The 16,960-nt window shown below is 41.6% G+C and overlaps 1 protein-coding gene across 3 annotated transcripts in view; it reads right to left on the bottom strand.

The window, feature by feature from the left end:
* The window catches only part of clstn3 (calsyntenin 3), a 31,376-nt gene that overhangs the window by 12,055 nt on the left and 2,361 nt on the right, over positions 1-16,960 (bottom strand). For 2 of the 3 annotated variants that reach the window (XM_085178069.1, XM_085178067.1), the window contains 10 exons: positions 15,310-15,432; positions 13,732-13,942; positions 13,347-13,555; positions 8,280-8,429; positions 7,243-7,428; positions 6,872-7,159; positions 4,000-4,112; positions 1,170-1,329; positions 445-504; positions 178-326 (listed from right to left, as the gene is read on the bottom strand). In XM_085178069.1, coding sequence (XP_085034195.1) covers positions 178-326; positions 445-504; positions 1,170-1,329; positions 4,000-4,112; positions 6,872-7,159; positions 7,243-7,428; positions 8,280-8,429; positions 13,347-13,555; positions 13,732-13,942; positions 15,310-15,385 — 1,602 coding nt within the window. In that variant the 5' untranslated portion in view covers positions 15,386-15,432. The remainder of the gene's footprint in view (positions 1-177; positions 327-444; positions 505-1,169; positions 1,330-3,999; positions 4,113-6,871; positions 7,160-7,242; positions 7,429-8,279; positions 8,430-13,346; positions 13,556-13,731; positions 13,943-15,309; positions 15,433-16,960) is intronic. The other variant, XM_085178068.1, reaches the window with a different exon arrangement.

Here is a 16,960-nt window from a genome sequence, read left to right as displayed (position 1 = left end):
TAACCATGAACCACAAACAACCTCAGCCATCACGGCATCAGCCAAAAAAGATTTGGAGAATAAAGCGCGGCATGCTGTAGAAGAGATGTGTTTGAAATGTGGATATTAAGTGACTTTCCCAGACGGGAATAACTGGAGGTGTGTGATCTGGCAGCCTAGAGCTCCCTTAGCTGTTACCTTCATGCCAGAGCCCAAAGTCTCCAGGTCGCCAAAGTCCAGCCCCTCCCTGCATGCGTACAGGCACTCGACCACGCTGTGAGGCTCCACGCTGCCAGGACGCACCGTCACCCCAGACAACAGGCCATGGTAACTGCCAACATACTTCACTAAGGTGTGAACACACATAACATCATCCCATGAAACTTCAACTACACCAGCAATGACACAGCAAAATGGCAGACCGCACACCTTCACGCTGACAACAGTGTGAAACAAGAAGGTCACCTGAGTCTTTACCCTCTGGGATGGTGTTGTTTAGTATCTCCTTCTGCTTCTCCTCAGGCTCTGCAGGGAAAGCGGCGCAGCGGGGAGAGAGAGGGGGAAGAGAAAAACAGAAAACAATGAGGCGTTCCAAGAAATACTTTTCAGTCGAGAGGGGCTTGAAGAGCAAGCGAGAGGAAATCTGAGGGTACCAAAGATTGACAGGGAGAATAAAAAACACAGGCAGCAAGAAAACTGTTGACAATCTTCAAAAATTGCAGCATCTCCTCATTATCCGGCAGCAGCTGCTGCCACGCAGAAAACGGGGTGACTGTGTGTGTTTTTCACTACTAATTGGCAGCCAGAGCTTCCCATTTTAACCAGCGGCTCGGGTGTAAGTGGCTGATGGCTGTCTGGCCTTCGTGTTGTTCTGCTGCCCTGAATAATTGATAAGTCAGTTATATTATTAGCCCTCAAAGACAAGATGCATCAAGTGAATTATAACTGAGTGAAATGAAGGGGAGAAACGGCGCGGTGTGAAACGTCTCAGAGGCCTGTCTCGAGATGTCTCACGAGGACTCGTAACTTGCCAGAAATTGCATCCTGCTATCTCTGCTGATGTTGGGTTTAAACGACATTTCAGGGATGGAGAAACGGAAACGAGGATTCAAACTGCTGCTCGCAGCTTTCAGACAGGAAGTAAAGCTTTTCTTTGAGCTGAGATGAAACGCGCAGCATGTTAGTCTCACCCCAGCAGGCACCGATGAACATGCGCTGACGCGGGGCGGGGTTCGGGATGGCTCCGTTGTCGTGGATGAGGGCGGGGTCAAAGGTCACTCCATCCACGTAAAGGGTCACTGATGGGAACTGGACGCTGAGTGAAAGATGATGCCACTCGCTGTCACACACCTGTTGGAGGGAGATAACATGGAGTCAGTGTTAAGAGATATATTCTAAAACACTTCTTCAGTAGAGAATCAGAGAGGAGAAACACACAGAATTTCTTGCTAGCAAGGGCATCTCTCAGAACTCACACCCCAAGAGTGAGTCTCAGAGAGTGGCCCTGAGGACTTGCCCTGGTCCTTTATTTATACACTTCAGTGGGTGCTTGTGTGGTGTGTGTGTGGTGTGTGTGTGTGGTCAGAGAGTGACCCCATAAAGACTTCCCTAAACCTGCTGATCTCCAAGTCCAGCAGTTCATCAAACCAAAACCACTTAGACTGGAAACAGATATAACTACGTTAATCCTACCGCAAAACAATAAAACAAGGTACGGCCTTTTCCCATGCTCCTAGGATGTGGGGGTGAATGCCAGAACACCCTGGAATGTTACAGACTTCCTAGGATGAGACCAACTACATACTTCTAAACACAAATGATTACATGCAGTATTCTACCATATTCAAACTTATATCATTAAAAGATTATACTGACTACTAAGTACAATTTTCCATTGACAGTCAGCATGAGTGCATTATCTGGGTGGAATGATTACTCAGACTCTATATTTAAATAAAAGCACCACTACAGCCATGGAAAAATACTGTGAAGCCCTACAACCCTGCAGAGTTTGCATGACTTCTCCTCTCATCAAACAGCTTGGCTCAGGTATTAGCATTATAATGTATGTGAAACAACACTCTGAAGACAAAAATGTCTCCTATTATTGTTGTAGCTGGTTCAGGAAACAGTTTTAACTAATAAAAATAAAGTAATGCTAATAATTTGTACAGTTTAGCTCAGTGGTTCTGAACAAAAAGCTTGGAATCGTTCAAAGGGTCACAAAATGGGGAAAGAACCGGAGTTATTATAGTTTTTTATGTTCTTATTCATTTTTATTTTTATTATTATTTTCATTTTAGTTAACCTAAATGTTTTGTCCACATCCAGCTTTACCTGTAATATCCTTGGTAGGAACATAGACTGTATAAAAAGATGGGTGCACCCCGCTATGACATCACAAACTGGTTTGAGAGACCCTTTCTAAAACGTTAGTGCTGGTGTTGTGTTGGTTTTCTTGGATAAGAAGGAACCACATTTGGATGAGACGGGTACAGGCACAACAAGATGTAATACTTGTCAGTTAATTCTATTAAAAAATGCTTCAAAAGACACCAACAACACAAAAACAGCAGAGAGGTCCAGTTCAGGGTGAGGCTTAGCAGCTACCAGCTGCAGCTGCAGCAACCTCAACCCTCATTTTAAGTCATGATTTAGTACAAAAGCTATAAAGAAATTCAGCCCTGTACATACTATGAAGGTAAAGCTGTAAGGTGAAGTTGGGCATGCTAACATGGAGTCTGTGTGGTGTGACTCGTGTTTCGTGCAGTTTCTTCTGGGAGGTTTGGGTTGGTTTTCCTATATTTTTAAGCCTTGAAGGTTGCCACGTTGGTAGGAAATGAGATAAATGAAATCCGACTATGCAAATTTTCTTTGCCTTTGTGGCTGTTTTTGCCACTTATTGAATACTTGTTAAAATTCAAGTCAAAGTTTTGAGGTGAAATTTGCTTTTGGAACTTCTGAAAATCCAATCAAGTGACAAATTCCCCTGATAAGACATTTCCTTTTGTAAGCTGCAAGTCAAAATTATAATCCAAATGATTCTACTACTTGAGTATTTATATATATATATTTATAAATATGCTTTCCACCACGGGTGAATTCCTGCAGACATTTACTGTGATAAACTTTCTTTATCAGTGATGTGAAACCTGAAGGAATACAGCACACAAATGACAGGGGAATTACAAAGGCAGAGGGAGTAGGAAAGAAAGACAGGGTAATAAGATATTGAGGTCCAGACAGGGGGATTTAACAAATCTTCTCTGTATCAGCTCAGCATCCTTTAATCCATGTGACTTCAATCTGTCTGAGACTGGTGGCTTCCGTCAAAACAAACCCCGATCACCCTCCACCACGTACACCAAACCACAACCTCGCATGCATCCAGGTATACAGGTGTGCTGAAAGACCTCGCTACTTGTATTCATGTATTCTGATGCATGCTGGACTTTTAACCTCACGGGTAGCTTTATGATGAAAGATATAGATTTAGAGCCGAGAAGTATGTTGTGATACATAAAAGGTTCGTGCAGCGACACAAACATCTTCATGTACTCGGTTGAGACTGCGCGTTTCACCGCGGTGCTGAAAATGGAAGAAGATGCGGTGTGATCAGAACAGAAAATGAGTTCCATTTTGTTCCATTTCCTTTTTACTGGGAACGGACTGCACAAAATAGTCCGAACAGAAATTGATTTTGTAAATACGGATGACGCACAGAACCTCTTCATGCATGAAACATTTAAATGATCTCGTTAGAGAAAGCCCGGGAGATGAAAGAAAAAGCCTTTTATCTAGATAAACAATAGGGTTGTCATTTCACTCGCTCTGCATATATTCTCATCTGTAAAATAGCTAAATTTCCAACGAGGGATGGTTCTGATGTTTGACATGGCACAGACATAAAAAGTAACGACTGAATTTTCTTCAATTTCAGCTTAACTTCGAGCTTGAGATACAGAAGAAACTGTGCAACCGACAGCATCAAAGCTGAGCGTTGCACTTCCCTTCAGTTACCTGCTCCAGTTTCCACAAGAACTTGACGGGGCGAGCGGCTGAGACGTCGGGCCAGTAGAAGAGGGAGAGGCGGCAGCCGTGGACGGAGAGGGAGTAATGGGAGAAGGAGTCATCTGTGGAGCAGGAGAGCAGAAAAACAGAAGATAATTGGCGCAGGCCTGTCAGAACTTCTTAAGATTATCCAGCGTTTCTTTGGGAGAATAAAGAAGAAATGGGAAGAATTACTGGTTTGCTGTGGTGTGGATTCACCAGCCAGTGGAGCGGCCAGTGATTCTGACAGTAGAGGGTGCTTCATAATATGGATGTGGTGGCAAATAAGCTATATTCTAATACATGGAATCTGTATGTACATCCTCAACATGGTAGCACAGAACATTTACACTTGGGGCAATCATTTGTTGGTCAAATACCCAGTTTCTGTAGTTTTCCCTCTGCACAGTGGATTATAAATCAATCAAGATGTGATTAAAGTGCAGACTTCCAGCTTTAATTAAAGGGATTTTGCAAGAATTTGCATTAAGTGTTGTTGGATGAAAATCCTTTGCAGTCTAGAAACCATGGACATCACCGAATGCTGCATTTCCTCCCTTGAGATGTTCGGCCAGATTTGGTTGCTGCTGTTTGTGGGTCTTTCTGCCTTTTGCCTTCAGTTGTTACAGTCTCTGGGTCTAAGAATCACACTTTTGAGTTTTGTGTCCTTTTTTAGATCATTTCCTGATTTGTTTCTCCGTATTTATGTTCCCAGGTTTAGGTTTCGCATTTAATTCTGTTCTTGGTTTCAGTTTGTTTTCTGGCCTCCCTTATGTTTCTGTGTCTGGTCTAATCCAGCCTCTGTGTTTTGTCTTGTATCCCTTTGTGTCGAGTTAGTTATAATTCCTCAGTGTTTAGCCCTTTGTTCTTGGTTTCTGTTCTGATTTAAAGTTTGTTGGTTTCTGTCCTGTCTTGTTTTATTTGTCGGCCTCGTATGTGTTCCCTGTGCTTTGTCGAGTTTTCCTCTGCGATTCAATGTGTAGTATTTTCCCGTTTTATTTTGTTAGTCCTTGGTCTCCTGTGCCCTGTGTCTAGCTTTACTTCCCGTGTCTCGTTATCCCTGATTTGTTCCTGCTGTGTCTCCCACCTGTTTACCCCTCACCTAAATGCCTTGTGTTTAAATTGTCCGTGTCTTCCTCCTGGTCCTTTGTCACATCCTTGCTCTGACATGCTCTGATGAAGAATATCAACTCATTGATATTCTTCAATAAATTGGTCATTGATGAATATAACATTTCTTTGCTTTGAGAAACTCTTTATTTGCTTTTGCAGTTTGCTTTGACTCATTATCCATTTGCACTGTGAAGTGCTGTCTGATTAGTTTTGCAGTCTGAATCTAAACGTGTACACTTGATAATTCATCCTGCTACTTCTTTCTGTGGCCACATCATCAATAAACACTAGCTGCACGATTCCACTAGCTGCCATGGATGCCCAGGCCGTAACATCGCCTCCACCATGTTTAACAGATGATGCTTCTGTTTTACCATCATTCTACTACAAGTTCACCCTGGCCAACGATTTTCTTTTCAGGCTCTTTTACATGTTTTCTGGGAAAGTCTCCTCTGGCCTTCACATTCTTTTACCAGTGGTTTGCAGCTTGTATTTACATTAATGAAGGTTTCTCTTGGTTGTGGACCTTGACACTGATACAGATACCTCTTTGAGAGTTTTCATGGCTTGGTTGTTCTTCTTAACCATGAAAAAAGAAATACTGTCATCATCCACTTTCATTGGCTTCTGTGGTCTTCTGTGGTCTTTCATAACATGTCAAATTGTCAATTTAAACACTCCTAAGGCTTATTTAATCTCTCTGATTTATTTTGGCTTTTCAGCCCAGTGATGGCCTCCCTCTCTCGTACTGATATGTCTTTGGGTCTCATATTTTTAAAAAAATACAGTAAAAAGCCATAAAATACAAGGTAAATGCTTTGATCAACTTCAGATATTATGTCTGCTTCATTTATTATGAAATACCAGGCGAACAGGCCTCACCTAGCCGTGAAAAAGCTCATCAGTCAATTATCCAATGATTTTAAAGCCTCTGAAAACAGGGCACTGTGTGTAAACATGGCTGTAAAGAGTTAATGTAATACTTTTGTTAAACCCCTTGAATTTAAGCTAAAAGTCTTCACTTTATTTGTCACATATGTACATAGAGTCTTTGTCCAACCTATTATGGATCTAAATGTATGCAATAATTAGCATATTAATTCTTGAGTAAAACACAAACACATTTATTGAACTTGTTTAAGAACAGACAAAAAATTTATAATTCCATCCTTGAGTCAAAGTGAATCTTTGTGCCATATTCCCTCAAACACTGCTAAGACGTCACGCTCACGAGAATGGGACACACGACAGGCGGACGAGGTGAAAAGAAAAAGGACCAGCCAGCTTCTGCTGCTGGTGCAGAGGCACGACGTGAGTTTACATTCAATCTGAAACTCCACCATGTTTTTCTCACCTGTGAATTTTATCAAAAAGGAAAGTTTGCTGAAAACTGCACTCATACAAAGTCACACAACTGAAAATATTCACATTACCCATAATATTGTTCGTGGCACAATTACAGTATTTTACTCTTCTTCTGTTTTCCACTTTGTTGCACAAGCAGAGCAGCTGGAGGTTAAGTGCCTCTCTCAAGAGCACCTTGATAGTAGCTTTAAACAGTTTTTTTTCGGGGCACGATTTTCCCCGAAGCTCACGTGATAAAATGGTGCCCTCTAAGGGTTTAGATGACTGAGGAGTGGATAGAAAAGTGAAGAAGCAAAACCATTTATAACCACAACATCACTCGCAGTCCGAAAGGCTAAATTAATGTGCGAGGGACAGCGCTTACCATTCCTGACGGTGCTGCAGACAATAGTCTCCTCCTCCTTGCGATTTCCTCTGGTTTGCGTGGTCGCAGGCTGGATGTTGGCACCACCTCTGCGCATCCACAGCTGGAGGGTGAAGTGGTCGCCGGATAGTGCGGACACAACCGAATCGGGCACGACAGCGACGTGGTTGGAGCCGTTGAAGGAGAAGATCAGAGATGAGTCGGAAGACGGGAGAGTGGGCAGCGCTGAAGTCCAGTTAGCTGCAGGAGATGGAGGTGGGAGCAGGTCGACTTCGCCCCTGACAGCACCTGATACAAAAAAAGGAGGTGATAGAAATAACGGATCTGATGTCAAAAGGTTAACGTGTTTTCAGTCATAAACCTGAACCCACCACACAGACGTCGCACAGATCTGTCGGAGTAGCTGTCTCTGTCACAGCCTTTCCCGATGTGGCCGGTCTGGAGCTCTACGGTGGCCTGGATGTTCCACACGGTCTCTTCACAGGTCTCCAAATGCAGGCTGGGGAACAGAGGGATGCTGCCTGACCCAGGGGTGTACTCTACACGCTTGGTCCATCCTGAAAAAAAAGTATCAATACCCGCTTCACCTTTAACACCTGAGCCCTTCAGACCTTTTCTACAATCCTTTAACATCAAACGCAGACGACTCGGACATTAAATGTCTCGAACCACCGACTTCCCCTAGCACAAAGTCTGCCTGGTGTCTGATTGCGGCCATGTGAGAATTACCACGGGTAATTTGTGGAGTGATTTCCCAGCGAGGGAGTGGGCGTCATGTCTCGGCTAAACCACGATAGTGAGAATAAATATGACGCAAACATTCCCCTGCTGTGTGATACATGTGAGAGAAGGCAACCTCAGACAATATCCTTGACAGAACTTGATTCTCCAGTTTTTCCCAGTGTTCATGTCTGAAAACCGCTTTGGGGTCAACTACCCTTATCTTTAAAAAATGTCATGGCCGACTGGCTCCAGCATGCTAAAAAGGGGAAAGTGTGTTAAATTTATACAGCCCATCTATCCCTAACATCCTCCTTCACTACATCCATGAACCTCCTCTATGGACTTCCTCTTTTAAACAGGAAATCTACTGTCTGAAAAATCACGTAACATTGCTGTAGTCGTATGGGTGATCTAAAAATATACTGTCACAGTTTAACTATGCTGTTACCTTCCCTTGATATTACTAAGATTCAACACCGCCTCTTTAAAACACAGTTCTTTTGATCTAAACATGCAAAGGTGATTCATCCAAGTGGCAGCCCACACACTTTCTAAATCAAAGTGAAAGTTTCATCCCCCCCATCACCACAAAAAAAGGAAAAGATTAAACAACTAAAGCGCATGTGTAAAGTCTCATTGGCCTTGTTCTGAGATCAGAAAAAGAGAAGTGCGTGTGAAAAATTACCGATCCAGCCGGGTTTGCAGGACGGCTTGACCGTGACAACGACCTGAGCGTCAGCCTGAGCGCGGTTCTTCCCACAGTCGAAGGCTGTCACCCAGAAGGTGTGAACGCGCTGCCGCTTTGAATCCAAGGGCTCTGTGTTCTTAATGTTTCCTAGGAGACACAGAAAAATAATGAAACAAAAAATAAACCGGGGAAAAAAATAGAACATTAGTCACCCAACCACAAGGTTTTTGCATAACTGAAGCTCGGGTCAAATAAAGACCCATTGATAAAACCGGCACATTCCCAACAGCAGAGCCACATGCCCTGTTAAACGCGTCATGCTCGGTGATATGAAAGCGAGGACAGATTGCACACAACAGGATAAAAAACTGAAGGGTTTTCCTGTTTTTAGAGATAGAGATGAATAAACAGCGAGTATCCGTGATAGGCTGACAGCACTCAGCATGCCAGCTGACAAACAATGCTAAGGAAAGAAGATGGTGTGACATGGTGTGAGGGAAAAACAGAGGGATGAAAGAGATAGAGGTAGAAACAGGGGCAGAATAGACAAAATGAAACAGAAAATAGACAATAAACAGCCCACAGCGTTTGAGCAAAGCTGGAACAAAAGGTTGCTGTGCTGTTGTATCAGTCTGACCCCTAAAGAAAGGAACCGCTCATCCTCGGCAAAGCCCTCCAAGTCTGGGACATTTCTGCACAGTCATACCAAAACAGGGTCCTTCTCAGTTGCTGTGACACTCTGTTAAACAGCTGCAGTTGATCCCAAACCAACCAGTCAAAGGATTCAGCCTAAAGCTCCAATATTCATTCATTTTCAAGGTTTTCATTGTTGTTCTAAACAGATTGTTTGGAGCTTTAAATCAAACAGAGACGAGAGACAGCACACAGCACGCATTCGACCGCAGGGCAGAAGATATAGATGTGAAGGAGAACGTGCTCTTTGTGGGATCATTTCACATGTAAATGTGACGAAAATCACAAGACAGCTGTTATTTTCATCTTATTTCTTTTAATTTATGTGTATAGTGATTTTATCGGAGGACCTCATGGTTATAAAATCAAGATTTTAGCAGTGCAGAGTGGCAACATATGGCTTGTTAACAATGTAGTCTTAATAGGCCACATTTGTGTCACTTTTCACAGTCTTTTCACAAACTAACAGCAGAAACAGGAAAAGTATGTGGATGAGATCAGCTTAATGTGAATTAATCTGTATTAAAGCACACTATATGTGAGCACAGAAGAAACAAACAGATGTGACCGATGGCAATGAAGCACAAAAAGCGACATGGAAACACAACAACCCAAACCCAGCTCTCGCTTTTGGACAAATCTGTGCTAAAGTTTGCACGCCTTCTCACGTCATCCCTCCGCATTACAGCTTGGACATAGCGATGGAGCATAATTAGGTCCCACGCCTGAGGAGGAAAAACGTCTAATGACTCTCTTAGGTTTGTTTTGCGTGAAGGTGCCTCCTCGTCAATTCTGTCTGCTGGCAAAAACTGATAAATGTGTAAATGCTTCTGTGCAGCGGGACGGTCTACCAACAAGATAAAAAATATATTTTTAATAAGCTGTCAAACCAAAAACACGAGCCTTGCTCTGTGGAGACCAAAGTTCATAACGCTGGCAATAATACATGGGGCATCAACAACAAGAATGAGAAAGCTTTGGGACTCTGTTACTCAAAATGCCTACACGTTCAGCATTTTATCACTAAAATACAACCAAATATCAGCTTTAGGTTCCTGTATTTCTGTAAGTTAAGACAGCAGCAACAACACAACAGCTTGTTAACATATAAATAACCTTCACAGGGTAGTCAAATAATCCTAATATAACTATAATTTCCAGCTACAGAAAGGCACCTTGTCAGGATTCAAACCTCCAGTTAGTGAGTATGTTTGTGCTCTGTGTTCTTATGAATCAAAGCTAAAGGTAACATCAGCCATATTTACTGCACAGCCTACCAAGGAAAACAAATCAGTGCCTCCAACCCAACTCCCTAAAAATCAGCTCATTCTTTTTTGTATAAGAGTTTTAGTTTATTTAATAAAGTCATCTGAAATTTGACCTTTATATTCTGATTACTTTTTTAACTTTCATGCTCTCAGAGCACATATGACAGGGTTGAAATTGTTATTGTTTCCAGCATTTCCAAACTTTATTTACTTAAAAACGTGCAGGAGGTGGTCACATGACATCCTTGGAGCCTTTAAGCTTCACTAAACCAAATCAGTTTTACACCCAGTTCAAGAAGACAAAAACTTGTTTTTGTTCAGCCATATTTAGGCATCAGTTTCATGTCATAGTTCGAAAAGCAAAACTCCAATTTAACACCAATTTAATGTCTATGACAGAGACCAATAAGCACTGGTACCCTCCATGTTTTTGAAGTGAATTCTGGTCTCATTTTAATCTGAAGTTTGAAAACAGCCTCGTGTTCTAGCAGTGATTTATTGAGTTTATGGATAATTACCGCAACATCAATATCAACAGGTCAAATTTATCAAATTATTAAATATTCACTTTAAGCGATGATCAGTTTTGTACGGCAGCAAATTTCTTTTTAATTAATCCAAAAGGTCCATGGGTTTTATTATTTATTTTACAGAACATGTGCTCGCTGTATCACAATTTGCTTGTTTTTGGTGCTGTCTGGTTTACTAACTATCAAGTTTTACTATTCAAATTAACATTAGGATACATGTCTGTTTATTAGTTTCATCATTTTTTTTAAGATAATAATTAAAACCTGAGAAAGGTATTTTAAAACTCACTGACAAACCCTTATTATACAGCAGCAGTTTGCCCCAAAGTGGCACAACAGCCAAACAAATGATGGCAGAGGGAATTTAAATGCTTCTTCTCCTCTACAGTATTGTCGTCTGTATAGAGACGGTTAATTGCTTGTATTGTGTATTTGCTTAAGATATTATTTTAACAAAAATGCAGAGAAAGTTTATTTAAACAGCTGAGATGACATGTTAGCACTTAGCACTCAGCACAGGGGCCTAACATGAAAGAAATAGCCAACGTTTTCCATTTGAGATGGTATCAGGATTTGGGCCCACCATCATAGCTTATGCTTTTACTGAGTGTTTCTGATTTTATAAAATCATTAAATATGAGTTCTTTTTATTAGTAATTGAGGCGACCGTGGCTCAGGGGGTTGGGAAGCGTATCTGTAATCGGAAGGTCGCCGGTTCAATCCCCGGGCTCTCTGTCCTGGTCGTTGTGTCCTTGGGAAAGACACTTTACCCTACTGGTGTTGGCCAGAGGGGCCGATGGCGCGATATGGCAGCCTCGCTTCTGTCAGTCTGCCCCAGGGCAGCTGTGGCTACAACCGTAGCTTGCCTCCACCAGTGTGTGAATGCGAGAGTGAATGAATAGTGGCATTGCAAAGCGCTTTGGGTGCCTTGAAAAGCGCTATATAAATCCAATCCATTATTAATGCCATTATACAGAAATTACATGTGATTTTATAGTAATAGATATAGATTTTATAGTAAATTATATAGTAAACATTACTTTTAGAACAGATTAATATAACTGATCTGAACACTGTTACATTGGCTGAGTACAGTATATGGTACACTGAGTAAATAAACTGGACTCAGTATCATTTTCAGCAATACTCAGATCAACAAAGCAATGATTTCATGAGGTATATTTGATATAATTCAGTGGTTTGAAAGGTTCAGTAAGGTTGGAAAACTGCAAACTGCTCCTTTAAATCATTGTGATCACACTGCAGTGTTGCATAAACTATTAAACAAAGTGCTTTATGTTTCAGGGAGATGAAGTTATCTTCTGCTGAGAAGCAGCGTTAGATAAGGGCTTCATATTTATAGAAACACAGAAAGGAAAATAAAATGTCTTCTATCTGAAATAAGGGTTTCTCTCTTTCTCCTAATGCATCCTGTTAAATGTGTTACTTTGTCAGCTATGTAATGTGTGCTTTTTGTGTCATAAATCTTTAAAATGCTGGCTGAACGACAATAAAAATGTTGGGGTACATTTCTAGGGAGGAAAATCTTACAACAGTCTTAAATCTTACTTAAGGATGTTGAATAGCTGTAAATTCAGTGTAATGTGGATTTATGTTGAAAACCTCCAAACTCCCAGGTGACAGATTTGAAAACATTCAAACTCAGTTGTTTTTTAAATCTATCGCATAAAATAATGATCTCAATGTTTATTTCCATTTAAATATTTCCCAAATCATTAGCACTTAAGCTAATGAATGGATGTTGTGGAAACAACTCAATAATTAGGCAAAAATAGTTGATATAAAGAGTACCTGTAATTACTGAATCGCTCTTGTATGGGATCACCTCTGAGGATTTTGTCATCAAAACATATGTAATCCACTGGGACACTGAGTCCTCAGGTGTCTGGAGTACATTACACGTTGTAGTTAGGAAAAGTTGCTTGAGCGAGGGAATAATAGTTGCGCTTGCCTTATTCATAATTTAAGGGGAAAGGTCTTTTGACTGCTGAAGACTGTGCTTATCTCTTTTTGACATCAAACAGGGCAGTAAATTTTGAGGCTCAGTTCCTGATCTCTGCAGAAAGAAAAGAAGCAAGCAAGCGGTCTTTCTTCACAGTTTTGGGGTTATACAAACCCAAATATACTCAAAAATACAATTAATAAATAGGTGGATTTTGCACAATAAGCCCCCTTTAAGCCGAACAGCTGTTGCGATGTTGATGCAGAGACAGAACAATCGTCCGCCCACACAAAGTCTATTTTAACATCTTTTGGTTTCTACCTGAGAGGAGAAGAATCATAAGTGCCTGCAAATCTTTTCACTCTGTCGCTATGCAGCAGCGTCTGGTGTGTATGTTCTCCATGTATTGAGGACATCCAGAGTTTAGCAGCTGAATACTGATCCGAATATTGAATTTTGTTATTCTATTTGAAACCAAAACCACCCAAGAAAGAGAGAAAATAAGGAAATAATATGGTGACTGGCGGGCATATTGTATTTTTCTTGGAATCAAAGGGGAAATATGGATTAGTCTGTGAGGCTCTAATTTGCAAAATGAGATTCATCTCACCGTCGTTGTCAATAGCAAAGGGCACATTGGGAGTGATGATGTCATAGAAGCAAATCTGGCTGTACTGCGGGGAGCAGTCGGCATCCAGAGCCTCCACGTGTACGATTCGGTCAAACAGACGCCCTTCTGGGACCGAGGCCTCATAGCGGCGCTCAACAAACACGGGGGAGAACTCGTTGACGTCGTTAACGCGAACGTGCACGGTGGCCCTGAGGGAAGCAGGAGCGGGAAGACAAACACAAGTAGGGAGATTACTGGAACAAAAGAAAGCAGTACTGGATGCACAGTTTTTACAATGCATAGCTAGAAGAGCCTCAAACACTGACTTTGATTATTGCTGAAAGGATTAAAAATCTGTCTAAATTAGGGGGGGTAGGGGTCTAACTTGTGGGATTTCTTGCTGTTGACTCCATCAGGTCCCTCTCCGCAGTCATAGGCCTGGATGGTGAAGCTGTGCTCCCGCTGGCTTTCACAGTCCAGCGGCTCCTTGGACCGAACCAGACCCTCACCGGTGGAGCGGTCTAGGACCACAGCTTCAAACTGGACCGAACCGGATCCCGAGGGGCCATTATGGACCCGGAAGCCACAAATTTCACCTGGGTGAGGCAAAGGGGGGCAGTGACAGATAGTAGAATCAATGAAATTATACTGCAGTCTTTATTATAAAGAAAAAAGCATTGTCTGAATTGGGAACTCTACACTAATGCGAGGTTACATAACTAAACAGAGCGGCTTTGCATTGGCTTAGCTTTGATTGATGAGCATTGATTGGTTAAGCTTTACTTGTTATCTTTAAAGCACTCCACGCTGTGACTCTGTCATACGTTTCTAAGTGTTTGTGAACTATATTCCTCCACAGTACACCTGAGATCCTGCAGCACAGCTCTGCTGCAAATCCCCTGGTCCGGTCTAGACTAAAAATGAAGGTGATCGTGGCATCTCTGTTCTCCGAAAAAAGCTTCACTGTTCAAATGTATCTTCCCAGCTTTGAATCTCTGCTAAAAACTGTGCACATCTCCTTCAATCAAACAATTATTTTAATGTTTTCAGCAGCAAAAATTCCATTTAATCAACCCACTGTCAAGTTTAAATAAGTTATACTGTATAAATTAGGACAAACAGATCACACGTGATCCACAGTGGGAAGGGAAATGTCCCACAGTGCTACATTATTGAACCAACTGTGACAATTTATTGTAATATTCAGCAGATTGTAGGTCACATCATCCATCCTTACACCAGAAATGTGCCGATAACTATCTAGATATTGCTTTAAGTGGCACTTTATCTCACGCTGGGAGTCATGTCAGAATAGAATGAAACAGATTGCAGCTGCGACTCAAAATGAAGGCGGATCTTCCCTGGCTGACATAAGTCGAAGGTTTGTGCGCAAAACAGCTAATTTCCTCTTCATTCTTGACACGGGTCCAATAAATTTCAGGGAGCCCCTGAGTAATTTAAGTTGATCTTTTAATAATTTGACTGAACATAGTTATTTCCAGGTCTGCAAGTGCAAACACGATAACCTCATTTCCACCGGGCTGCAGAGGCAGAGCGCCGCTGAATGCTCCTGCAACGAAGGGTTGAATTACACTATGATGGTCTAAAAATAGTGGACTCTGTGACTGAATACATTGCTTTTAATATAGAGACCCGTCTGTTGGGAAATATGGCTGGAAATGGCAGCAATCTGACATCTCAAAGTGAAAAAGGAGCACTCGTGGTTTACTAGTAAAAGTTCAAGTACGTAAACTGACATAAATAAACCTCAAACTGGCCTCAGAGCTGCAGCATCAATCTGTTCATAAAATTAAAGTCACATCATTTCCAATTTGACCCAGTGAGAGGATTTCGGTCCGGCTACTCAAGCAGATGATTTGACCTATTTTACCGCAGGCTTCACATCAAAAATGTTTGCATCAACTTTATGCTCTTCCATGCTTCTTATTGCAGTTGGTGTTACCAGCGTAGTGAAGTGGAGCATCTTTGTCAAGGGCAAAGAGAGGGGGATTGAGCAGCACGGTGTTGTCGTTCTCCATGACAATCCCCTGGTACTCTGTCTCGATCCATGGCTTGTGCTTATTGGCTAAACGGCACAGAGAGGAGGCTTTGGGTTAAATGGAGCATTAGAAGGAACCAATGCATCATATTTTAACTCTTCATTATGGGTGAGGACACGGTGAGAGTGTGCACGAGTGGGAAAAATACACGATGGATGTGAGACAGTCTGAGCACGTTCACAATCTCACAGTTCGCCCCCCAACCCCCCTTTTTTCTTCTCCATCATGGACCACCTGCCCTTGTTCATGTCAAGCACCACTCTGCACACCTTCCTGTCTGACAGTGTAATTAAAGCCAGTCAGATTTCTCCCTATCACACACACACAGAAATATACTTCTCATATCAATCACCTAAACTGACCTGCCACAGGCGCCTCACAAAAAAAAAAAAAAACAGAGTCAGAATCAAATGCCTCAGGTTTACTCTGAATTTAACCTTTAATTGCAAATTAATTATTCATCCTGGTGCTGAATGTTCTGTGCTGAGTGATCAAAGGGCGAGTTAATGAGCCAGAAGGATGATGATTTTACACTCCAGCAAAGAGCAAAAACAAAAGCCGGAGTGCCCTCCCTCTGTTGTCCTCAATCTCTTAACACAGAGTCTGAAATCAGACACAGGCACAGGACTTTTGTTTGGCAATCACTTTGTTGTCTTCACAGTGAGTTTTCTCCATAAAGTCTGACTGGAACTAATTTTGCTGTCTCGTCTGAGAGAGGAGAGGGAACAGAGGAAAAAATGCTCCTGGTTCTGAATCTGATCGCACCGCTCTCCCTTCAGGGAGAGGCGCCGGGGTGTCGTGTGAAAGTTTTCTGATTCTAATGTCAGTTTTAGCACAAACACAAGAACGCTTTTTATTGTCGAACTTGCTTAAGAACATTGGAGGAGGTATTTCATTTTACTTGCTATTACACTTTTTTTAAAAAGCACGCCGTAATGTATTTTTCATTTAAGCCCGTCACGCTCCGTTGCGGTATCTGAAAATGAGCTCGGACTCACCAGCTATAATGGGCTTTCTGTTAAAACTGAATTTGCTTATGAGGTTTTGTTGTGCTTTAATGAAACTGCATGCAAAGACGTGACTAAAAACAGACTATTTTTAAAAAGACATGTCCGTTTCTGTCAAACCCCTTCATCTTCGGGTGTGACATTATGCTGCTTTGTCTTAAATGTTTTTGCAGTTAAGTGGTTAATAATTAATCCACATATCAAGAAATTAATCAAGAAATTAGGCAGATTATGTGACAATGAAAGTATTATTAATTGCAGCGAGAGCTACATATACTTTAATAGAAGAGTTTTTATTTTTTTTTATTTTTACATTTTCACAAATGTCCAAATTATATATGCATGCTTTCATTATTTAATATGACATAAAGGAAAAATTACTGAGCAAAAAAGAAGTAAGGAGCACAAATGTGAGCGTGCCAGACAGTTTGTAACACCAACTGGTTCAAACCAATTTTAGCTGGCACCAAACACATACTGAGGTTTAATACCCAGCCCTAATCAAAGACATTCATCCTCTCCTCCTCCTCTGTTTCCATGGTCCTCT

Source organism: Neolamprologus multifasciatus, chromosome 11 (genome assembly GCF_963576455.1).
Source record: "Neolamprologus multifasciatus chromosome 11, fNeoMul1.2, whole genome shotgun sequence".
Taxonomy (NCBI): domain Eukaryota; kingdom Metazoa; phylum Chordata; class Actinopteri; order Cichliformes; family Cichlidae; genus Neolamprologus; species Neolamprologus multifasciatus.
The sequence above is the reverse complement of the archived record's forward strand: the minus strand, read 5'-3'. Positions and strand labels throughout refer to the sequence as shown.